Source organism: Notothenia rossii (assembly GCF_949606895.1).
Source record: "Notothenia rossii genome assembly, chromosome: 1".
Classification (NCBI taxonomy): domain Eukaryota; kingdom Metazoa; phylum Chordata; class Actinopteri; order Perciformes; family Nototheniidae; genus Notothenia; species Notothenia rossii.
In genome coordinates, this window is record NC_136912.1 from 90286074 (window position 1) to 90297116 (window position 11043).

At 41.8% G+C, this 11043-nt stretch overlaps 1 protein-coding gene across 1 annotated transcript; it reads right to left on the reverse strand.

The window, feature by feature from the left end:
- Positions 1-6726: 6726 nt before the first annotated feature.
- s1pr3a (sphingosine-1-phosphate receptor 3a) lies at positions 6727-10538 on the reverse strand. The gene is made up of 2 exons (XM_079643504.1): positions 10305-10538; positions 6727-9567 (listed from the first exon to the last, which is right to left on the reverse strand). The coding sequence occupies exon 2, from the start codon at positions 9443-9445 to the stop codon at positions 8261-8263; it is 1185 nt and encodes a 394-aa protein (XP_079499630.1). The 5' UTR covers positions 9446-9567; positions 10305-10538; the 3' UTR covers positions 6727-8260.
- Between the last annotated feature and the right edge of the window lie 505 nt (positions 10539-11043).

Genomic DNA, 11043 nt, shown 5'->3' on the forward strand with positions numbered 1-11043 from the left:
AACCACATAACATGCACACACACACGCAAAGCCTGAAAGAGTTCTCATACCTTTTTAAAGAGAAGTCGTGACACTTTGCAGTATCACAAGCACAGGTGTTCACATAAAATCAATGGGCGCTGAATTCCATTGTCCTGTTTGAGGGTGCTGGTTTCATCTGGTCATGCCTTACTGTGACACTTAGTTGAGCAGAGCCAATGTAGATGCTGTTAATAACACGTGTGCGTTTCTTATTATGAGAAAGTCAAAATGCCGTAAACAAAGGAATATAAACCTTATGCTGAAACATAATCAAGTTAAAGTTAAAGAAGCAGTACCATTTGCAAATGAAGCATTTGACATAAAAATGGGAATATTACAGGAAAGTTTTCTATTAAAACATCATCAAAAAAAGTAAAATATTTTGATCTCAATAGACCATCTTACAACTTTTAAAGGGGCCCTATTATTATTTTTGGGGTTTCCCCTTCCTGTCGTGTGTTACAGGTTTTTGTATATGTAAAAGGTCTGCAACGGCTAAAATCCCAAATCCTACTCCTCCATCGGACTCCTATGTTAACTTATGTTACATAGTGACATCACTATGTAACACTCGTGCTTCTATTGGCTAGTGCTCCAACACATACGTGATTGGCAGTTAACCAATCACAACAGAGCCGGCCAGCTAACCAATCAGAGCAGACTGGGCTCTGGTTTCAGACAGAGGGTGAAAAGAGGTGCTGCAGCTCAGGCAGTATGAGGAAAATAAAGACTTTTTGAACATTAAAGCATGGAGACATGTCACAGTAGAGACACAAAATACAAATATGAACCTGAACATTACCATAACAAGGCTCTTTTAAAGGAAAAGGTCATCATTAAGCACTGTTATTCATAAAAGCTTGGGGACACATTTGTTGCTTATTTATTTCTCATGTGAGTTAGTTCAAAAGCCAACTTGTAAATCTTTCATGAGTTGAACAGAGGAAGCTTATCATGGTTGTCTCCACCTCCAGTTGCTCTTTCACACAACACACACACCTCCAAGCTGAACATGCATCAGAGACAGGACTCAGCCAGCTGTGCACACACTCAAAGCCACCAGAGAGGCACGGGACACGCATGTCAGACTAAAAGGCCGCCGTCCTCCTTCTCACTGATCCACCATCACAGACACGCTAATCCCAGCAGTCGTGGCCAGCAGGCAAGGCGGGAGAGGAACAGATAGATTGGAGGTTGGAGAGAGCAGGTGCGTGCATGCCGTCATGCCCGGCCAGAAGACTGCCATCAGGAAGGGGCTCGGAGAGAAGCAGCTGCTGTTAGGGGGGATTTGGGGAGAGGGAGATATTAACGGGAAGAATTTAGGAGTGATTGCTTATCCGCTCCTGCCACCTATCTGTTACGATAGAATGGCATTGATAGGAAGGTTGTAAGGGCTGTTTAATTGTATCAGGTGGTCAACATCTCTGGTGCAAAAAGACTTAGAGTAGAAGAAATGGAACCGAGATGAAAAACAGCATTAATCTTTGAAAAGGTCAGTCCATTTGCATTGGATGAATAATTCAATTGCAAAGTACTAGAAGTTCATTTACTCATTCAGTATCAGGAGTTAGAGTCCTGGGATCTGATGAGTGATAGTTTCAAATTTGATAAGAGATGGGACCAGTGGCGTAACAAGGTTGTGATTGGCCCCCTGTGCAAATATTGTTTTGGCCCCCCCCCCACCCATCGCCCCAAACATAAGCGCACACTGATGCGCTCACACACGCACAGACATACACAACTGCTCAGAAGCGCCACATGTAGGCTATCAACAACAGCCGGCCCTGGCCTCAGACCACCACAGCCTGACAACGGCACAGCGAACTAAGAAGAGGATTACACCTGTTTCCTTGACGCTTGTCTCTGGGGAATGGGCCAGTAGGCCTACATGGACCGGTTGCTATAATATAGTTTTTGATATTGGCGTCGAGGGTCTCAATAGTGCCATAGAGTCCCCTATCGGTTGGAGCCCTTGTGGAGCTAGATGGCAATGATGGTGGTGAGGCAGGTGAGCTATCGATAGCCTCCGGCTCCAGCTGCCGCTGCACGTCAACATTGCTAACGTTAACGCTCGATTTCGTGGACGATGTAGGACAAAAAAAACAGTCTAATTCCGTCAGTTTAGCTGTTACATCTCCTTGTTCTCTCTTGTGCTTTGGTTAGCTGTACATTATACATGCAAGCTATTACATTTTTTATAATGCTGCCGAACTTGCTGCTGCTAGCTACAGTACAGCTTGATTAAATGGTTCGCTCGTCACGCAAGGCATCCCATGACATGAAAGGGAGCAAGGTCATTGGACAGACAAATTACAAATTAATTTAGGTTGCTTGGTTACTTTGAAGACTGTGTGAACCGGTCAATGCCATTGGGCCGCTGGCCGGCTCTGGGCCCCGGGGCGTTGTACCGGCTGCACCGTCGATAGTTACGCCTCTGGATGGGACGCACTAAGGCAGCTTTAAGACATGCTTAAGTGTATTCTCTTCTGAAATGAAATGCAGAGCACAGACAAAAATGCCTAAAGTTTTTTTAAGGTGGAATGAAGAGCACATGAGACATCATCATCGTCCAATATTAATACGAAGCACGATTACGTTACTGTTCGCCTGTGAAATCAACATTTATCTTCTTGTAGAGATCCATGATCAGTTTCATGCTGTGAAAATAGATTATTTGCGGATGCAAATATTTAATTGAGAGAAAATTAGTTGACCAACTATTCATTATTTAGGTGGTTGTTTCCTTTTCCTCAACATGACCTAAGGCTCAGGGAAATTGAGATTTTCAATTTTAGAGGCTAGCCAATGAAACAATTAATGGAAAAAATAATTGAGATATAAATTGGGAATGAAAATAAATGTGAGTTGCAGCCCTAAAGGCACAAATCAGGACTTGTATGATGACATCCCAGAAGAGGATGTTTCTGTTGCTTCAGGAGTAAGAAAATAGAGAATGACTTTTCTAACTTTAGTATCCCTTATCTCAGGTTTTCTTGATCAGCACTGGACAGGAGATTTCACGGCAGCGGGGTGTCGAGGGGGATGCTGGGAGGATTTTCTACAAATCCAAGTCTCAGCCTGTTCCTCAAGATATCCTCCTACGATGTGACCTTTGCTTTTGCTCCTCCCAGCTGCTCCCTGAATAAAGCTCTCTGATCCCGGTGGAGCTTATCACCGAAATCTGCCTGGGTCTCCTCTCTCTTTGTGGCAGAAAGTAATTACACTGTGTCGGAGAGCCGTGGAGGTGAAGGTAAGGGAGGAAAGTCATCACCCACCGCATGAATGAGAGTGTGTCCTCTGGTGACAGTGGTTCAAATCACACTAGTGGAGAGAAGGGCCTCAGATAGGGACTTTGCCTCAAACAGGACCCCTCGCTGCTCTCCTCCTGGCCCCACTCCACCTCCGAGCTGCTTTAAAACGGCACTTCAGAGTGACAGAAGTGTTTCATACTGGCACATTCAGAGGCTCGGACCAGATGGAGTCTTTGTTCTTCCTCTCAAAAACACACACATTACACTGACACGTGCAAATGGTCACACACACACATGCATGCATGCACACTTCCTCACCAGCGTAAAGCCAGGATCACGATGACAGGGGGTGGTGCGATTCTCTTGTCCTCCGCCGTGTTCACATTAGTCATATGCAAATCAGCATTGTGCACAGAGAATGACAAATCCACCGTGTCTAAATCCTTCAAAGAAGACTGGTGGCGGTTATTTAGTTAACACGATTTATTAAGGTGTTTGACCCAGTTAGCAGCCGGTAAACGGTGCTTCTTTCAGATGTTTGGACAAATGGAATCTGTCGGGACGTAAAGAGGATTAAAATTAAAAGGAATGCATTCATGTTTACTAAAAACATGTGTGAGGTATTTTTTTAGACGAACATTGAAGGAGAGAATGGTGAAACTGATAATATCCATTGGGATGTTCATCTCATTTTCATCACTATTTTCTAATAATAACCACAACTTGACCTCACATTATTTGTATTTGTTTCGCTCTGGATCCATCATGTTTAGGTGCTACTGGAAGTTTTTTCCAAATGAATCATGACCTTCTATTTTATTTTATTTGGGAATCCATTCCATGTCACACAGGATTGCCAAGAAAGCATTCTCGATTTGAATGATTGCGAATACAGAGTTTTTTGGCTCACAGTTTTGCATTTTTAAAGTCTAATTGATGCCAAATAAGTAATAAGCTGGCACACTCGAAATGTGTTACTGGTTGTCTTTTACTTCTACTGATGTTCAAGCTTCAACAATGCCTCTTCATCATGAGTCTGACTCCCAGGACGGACAGATGGCAGTATGTATCGTGTGTATACATTGAAATGATAATACCTTTTCCAACATAAACAGTCCAAATGTGAGAAAAGATAATCTGCCACTCTCCTTTGAGCAGTGAGTCTTCACTTGTACGTTCACTTGGCTTTGAAGAGTTCAAATCTACTGGATTTGATTCATCTTTCTTTTGTTGCAAAACTGTTTTCTGACAACATAGACATTTGAATCAGACTCAATGTAATTAGGATTTGGATCAGGATGGTGTTGATATAGAAGGGGAGAACAGACCAAATGAGCAAAAGGAGAGAGATTCACTGACTTTTGGCATTTCCTAATGTTCCAGATGTCATACTTCGAGCATCATCCCCGGCTAATTCAGGAAAGATGGTGTTCGAACATTTCTGACAGGAAACAGCAAGTGACCTTTAAGCTGGAAAAGCTTGGCTGGTATTGCGTCCTCGCTGTCTTTTTCCATCAGATCCGGAGGTGCTGAGCAGAGACACATCCTTTAGTTCAGGTGAGTATGAAATGCCAGTCTGTCAGCTCCGGTCTAATCTGAGCTGTGCAATGTGGTATAAGCAAAAAAAAAACTCTGCTACAATCGGCCCATCTAGTGATTCAAGTCAAAGTAACCTTCACTGATGCAGGTTTCTCGGAAAAACCAACACATCCATTAAGTATTGGCATCATAAGTGTTGACAAGAAGTATCAGCATTTCTCACAGTTAATAGCACTAACATCTTAACCCTTTCTCCCACATAAGGAACTCTTCTGGTTTGAACACATCCTGTAAATGTGTGTGATGTGAAAGTTGTCACATATGCACAGTTTGAATCAACATTGTTATCATTAAATGGATAACATGAATAAAACCTTGGACAATCATTCCTTAATTTAACATACTCAATAACTGGAGGTGTTTCAGATTGTTCAGGAAGCTCTTCAAAGACAAATTAATATCCTTTCATGACTAATACCTGACCTCGCCGAGGTGAAAACTCCTAGTTAAAATAAATATCAAGAGTTTCTCTGCATTATTCATCACAGGCTGACCCAGGTCTACTTATGAAGGGCAATAAGAGAACATCAGTGAGCTTACCATCAGGATTTTAGATGAGTGCAGCCGGTTCAATCATATGACATTTATCTTTTGTTTGAAAAGCAAATGATAATCTGACATCAGAGCCTTTTTATGTGTATGGCTTAAAGGGACAGTTAACATAACCTAGCAATTATTTTCTTTCTTTATACATCTAGATGTTTGTGTAGTTGCGAAATCTGGAAACTTCCCAGGAATATAATGGAACTACATTGCACTCAGTTAGTGGTGCAAAAAGGACAAAATAAATACTGAAATGTCTCTATCCAGAAATCACGACACTGTTACTCTAAAATAATCGACAGACATGGTTGTGAGCAGCTTCATGTAGGAACTATTTTCTATACCCACCAACCACATCAGCGTATTTCTACTCATGGAAGAGAGGCTTGTGCTCTTATACGCCTAGTTTACCTGAGCAAACTAATGAGAGCCAAGGATTATTTTAAAGGGGCTTTTTTGTACACAATTTCAGGTTCATTGTATTTTGTGCTGCTACTGTGACATGTTCACATGCTTTAATACTCAAAAAGTGCTTTGAACTTTGGGATTTTTAGCCTTTGTAGACCAATTACGTGCAGAAAAACCTACACAACACACTACTGGAAAGTGAAAGCATAATAGGGTCTCTTTAAATCTAATGCTGACACAAGCATGGTGTGTTTTGGTAGAAAGAAAATAGGTCCTTAATGAAACCACTCCGAAAAGGACTGTAGATTATTATAAGTTATAAGGTCATGACTTCTGGAAAAAATATTTCCTTTAGTTTTCAAATGTAAATAATTACTCCATTGAGAAAAAGTGAATTGACTATTGTTAATGTTCTTATGTTTGTGTGTTTAACATGCATTAACTGTGTCATGATTTCTGAAGAGAGACATTCCCGTTGAGTTTTCAGATGTCTTTTTTTTATAGGCTTTAAGCACCAAAGTGTCATTAGAATGAATTAAGCAGAGTTTATTTACATCAAAAGAAAAGGCCAACCTCTCTTTATCTAATACTGTACCTTCAACACTTGGCATTTATCAATCTATATTGATGAATAGAACTAAGGTGAGAGGAAAAATATGTATTCTCGATTTTTTGGTCAACTGTCCCTTTAGGCTTTCATGTGGCTACAACAGACTGATCCGAGCAAACATTTACCATTCGTTTGGCGCACAAAATATACGGAAAAAATCACTATCCCTGGTTTGCCTGAATATTTATCCTGATAATGTTTGCAGAGGAGCAGCAATGACACGGTTACACAGGATGAGAGGAAGGGGGTTGAAAGCAGGCAAGACATCGATTTAATATAAAAACAGGACACGTATGAAAATCTCATAAAAGGGAATAGGACTTTATTTTATTTGCTATATAACGGTATCAGGCACTACACCACCCTAGGCAGAAATTTCATTTGCAGTATACCACCATTAAATTATTCACATCCAGCACTCCTATCGCTATAGTGGTTAGTTGACGTGTGAGTGGTTTCTAGATGTGCTGATGAGAAGCAAACATGTCAATGACTGTTGTTTTTAGCCACGCTTATTTAGATGATGCTGACAGAGTAAAGACAAATGGAAAAGGAGTCAGTTCTAGAAATAGAACTGAGAGAGAACTTCTAGAACTGAGCCTAAAATGGCAAAAAATGGCCGCCATACAGAAGTTAAACCCTACTGATTTGAGTAAATCACTTTTCCTGTAGCACCACCCTCAAGACAGTCTTTACTCGCTTGTCCATTAGTGGTGAGACTTTGGAAATAACAATGTTGTCTCGCCATGTTTTATTCTTCCAACACTTTTGATTTCTGTTGTGTAATGAGTTTCACAGCCTCATGAGGCCGCTGGTCAGACAAACACATCTTAGGATTTCTCTCACAGTGCATCTCAATCCTACCCAAATCCTAGTACCATGAAGGGCTTTATGCACACAAAATATACCAAACAAGTATACTAGACAAGTATACCGATAGTGTTAAAATGGGAAATGTTTTCACAGAAAATAAATAATTTACAAAGTAAAGGTGTAATGCAAAATACAGGTAGTATTACAGGTAGAGTATTTGCATATGGCACATGAAAAACAGGTGCTCCGATGTGATCATTTCTGATTATAATGACATAGTAAAAATAAACACATTGACATTTATACAATTAATTATAGTGTTGTTGTTTAAAACATTACCAAGTTTCACAGAAATGAATGAGGACAACATATTTAATTTGGTGCTTGCTTTAACCCATGTCCATGAAACTGTTGTGCTTGTTAGTTTTGAAATGTGAAACATAAATCATTGTGTTAGACAAAAACAAGTAACTCTGGTGTTGTGAATGATATCATTGAGTTCTTATAAATAGTGGCTTTGAATGATCTAGATTGTTATCTGCATTTATCTGGTTTTATCTGAATATCATTACTTCATCCGATCCATAGTGCATAAACAAAAAGTGGCTGATAGCAGGACAATGTCAGTTCAAGATAGGGCTGGGCAATTCATTGATATGAGACTAGATATAATAGATATCTTACATTAGTTATCTTTATTATTATAACTTGTCATTTGCTGGCTTTACAACATGCACTTTAAGTGATGTCATTTTTTGAACCAACCAAACTGTTTCTGGCTGTTCTATTAAGGCCACTTAGACATTATATCCACATAAACAATGATTATTTCATAAAAATCTCATTGTGTAAATACTTTATGAAAGCACCAATGGTCTTCATCAGTCTACATCATCATCGCAATATGGAATGTATTTGATCAGAAATGTTGTGATATTGTATTTAATCCCTATCGCCCAGCCCTAGTACTAAGTCTACTCCTGTGTGACTGTAACTCCTCACAATGTGCTTCCACTCAGAACTTGTTGAGTGGCGGCAGCGCCTTCACGAGCACAGCTGAGAGCAGGTCTGCAGGTCCAGAGGGGAGTGGCAGAGCAGTGGCTGAGGGGTCTCCATTCTTGTTTTCTGAGTGCTTAGGTGTGGGAACCTTCCCTCTTTGCAGCGTGGTCTTCCCCGGCCCACTCCCCCCCCCTGCACTGGTCTTGCTGTTCTCCGCTGTGGGGATGACTGTTCCCAGGTTGGGGTTTCCCAGCACGACGGTCCCTGTGTGCTCCATGCTGCTCTGACAGCAGCACAGCAGCCTGAAGAAGGCCGCCCTCATCTCCCTGCTGGACAGAGTGTATATCAGAGGGTTGAGGGCCGAGTTGAGCACAGCCAGGGCGATGAACCAATCCACCTGGAATAGCACGGGGCATTTAACTGGGCTGCAGCCAACATCCAGCAGCAGCAGGAGGAAGAGGGGCGTCCAGCACATGACAAACACTCCCAGAACAATAACCACTGTCCTCAGCAGGGCTAGAGAGTGCTCTGACTGGCTGCTCACCCTGCGGCCGCTGGAGGTCACCAGGCGGTAGATCCTGATGTACAGGATGATGATGGCCACCAGCAGGGCGCTGAAGACGCTGATGCAGAAGGCCACGTAGCTCTTAGCGTAGAGCGGCAGCACGGTGGAGCAGGAGGCCATATTGTCCAGGCAGTTCCACCCCAGGCTGGGCAAGGCACTGAGCAGCACTGACACAACCCAGCAGGCTGCCAACAGTCCCAGAAGTCTCCCGCGACCCGCTGTCTCACAGGGACGCAAACGCACCATAGTCATGTGCCTCTCAATCCCAATGGCCAGGAGACTGAAGGTGGACGCACTGAGGGCCACGAACATGCTGCCTTCTCTGGCCAGCCACTGCACCGGGGTCAGGAAGAAGGTGTTGCGTCCCGAGGTGAAGATGTTGACCACATAGGCCACGCCGGCCAAGAGGTCTGACAGCGCCAGGTTCCCAATGAGGAAGTACATGCGGCTGTGGAAGCGTTTGTTCCTCCAGAGAGCCAGCAGCACCGTGACGTTCTCCAGGACGATGAGGCAGCAGATGAAGAGCAGCACGGCCATCTTGCAGGTCCCGCTGCTGCGAGGCCGTTCCCACTTCCCCGAGTGGTTGTAGTGGCTCACGATGACAGCGTTCATCCCCTCCTCCACTATGTTCCCCATCCTGACTGGCCTTTCTTTGGCCTTCCTGGGTCAGACAGCAGAGGGCGCCACAACACTGGACACAGCAGAAGATGCTTAACCTGGCAGGGTAACAGCTGGCATCTTACAGCCTCCTGAAAGAGCTGCAAGATAGAGAAAATGTTTTTAAAAGTTATTTTCAACACTTTAAAGTCACAAAAGTTACATTCAACAACATTTTGGATACTTTATCTAAGAAAGACATACATAGGAGGACTCTTACATATAAAAGTATTAGTTAAAAAGGTGCATATCCAACAAAAAACTGCATAACTAACATTTCCTTCCTTTATTGTCCCAGCTAAAGTAGCAGATTTCATTTAAGAGAATATAAATAACACAGACTTATATAAGGAGAATAAACTGTAGATAAGATTACAACTACTTTGTTATTGTCATGTTAATACTAAACAAACAGCTGTGGCAGTTACTGTTGTTAATACATCATGTGCGATACATGTTTATAAGTATGATTGACTACAACCATAATTGGATACATCTCTGAGTGTAGCCTGTTAAACATCTCGATGTAAAAGCTTACAAATGTATCCAGAAGTTTAACATGTCATTTAATCTTGATGTGGGAGGTGTATCCAAGATGAATAAATACACAAGGATGTGGAACTATTGGGTATTCTTATTTTTTTCAAAATGTAAACACTTTTAAACACTATGTTAGTTGAAACAATTAGTTGGTTTTTTTGCGATTTCAGCTTTCCTGTTTTGGAAAGGTTTCCCAAAGTTGAATTGAATGATGAACTGTTATAGACCAGCAGGTAAGCTAGTAGGAAAGGTGTCTTCAATGACTGATACTGCTGCAGATAAGAGTAATTGAACTTACCTGATGGAATAACTTGTCTCATCTATACATCCCGGTTGATGGACGATAGTTGAAGTTATTTGGAAAGTAATTATCTTTCCTGCGTATCGATGCACTCGAGCAAATTATGTGTTTGCCAAAAATGGGATATCTTCGACGTAAATGCAAAGTCGTTATAGAGTCCTCTCCCGTATAAACGTTTCCAATCACGGTTTCTCTTTACATCCACTTTGTGTTGCGTCCTGAACTTCATCTCCTCCAGACTGTGACTCCTGCAGCTCGGACACTCCCGCCATCACCCCACCCTGCTGGGGGAGGGATTTCCCTCACCTCTCCATTTAGTCTTACATTAATTATGAGTCAGGAAAGAGGTCACAGCCGCGCGTGTCATCGAGCCAGACATCAGACGTCACGTGTCACTTTGTGTTCATAACGATTACATTAATTTCCAAAAGTATTGGGTGGGTTTGATTTGTTTTCTCTTTTAAAGTATGGTTTGTTTTTCATTCAGTTCAGCAGTGGAAGAAGTGCTCAGATCCTTTACTTAAACGAACAAATACTATGGTCCTAAAATACTCCATTACAAGTAAAAGTCCTGATTTCAAAATGTTCCCTTCTTAAAAGTACAGAAGTTTGAGCACTCGTTTTGCAGAATGGCTATTTTCACAGTATTCATATTGTTATGTTTATTATATTATCCTGTTTTTATTATGTAAGAGCATTTTAGTGTTGTAGTTTGTAATTTTGGACCAAAGTTAGA

Coding starts and splice junctions, on each gene's coding strand:
- s1pr3a (XM_079643504.1), bottom strand. CDS start 9,445: ATGGGGAACATAGTGGAGGAGGGGATGAACGCTGTCATCGTGAGCCAC.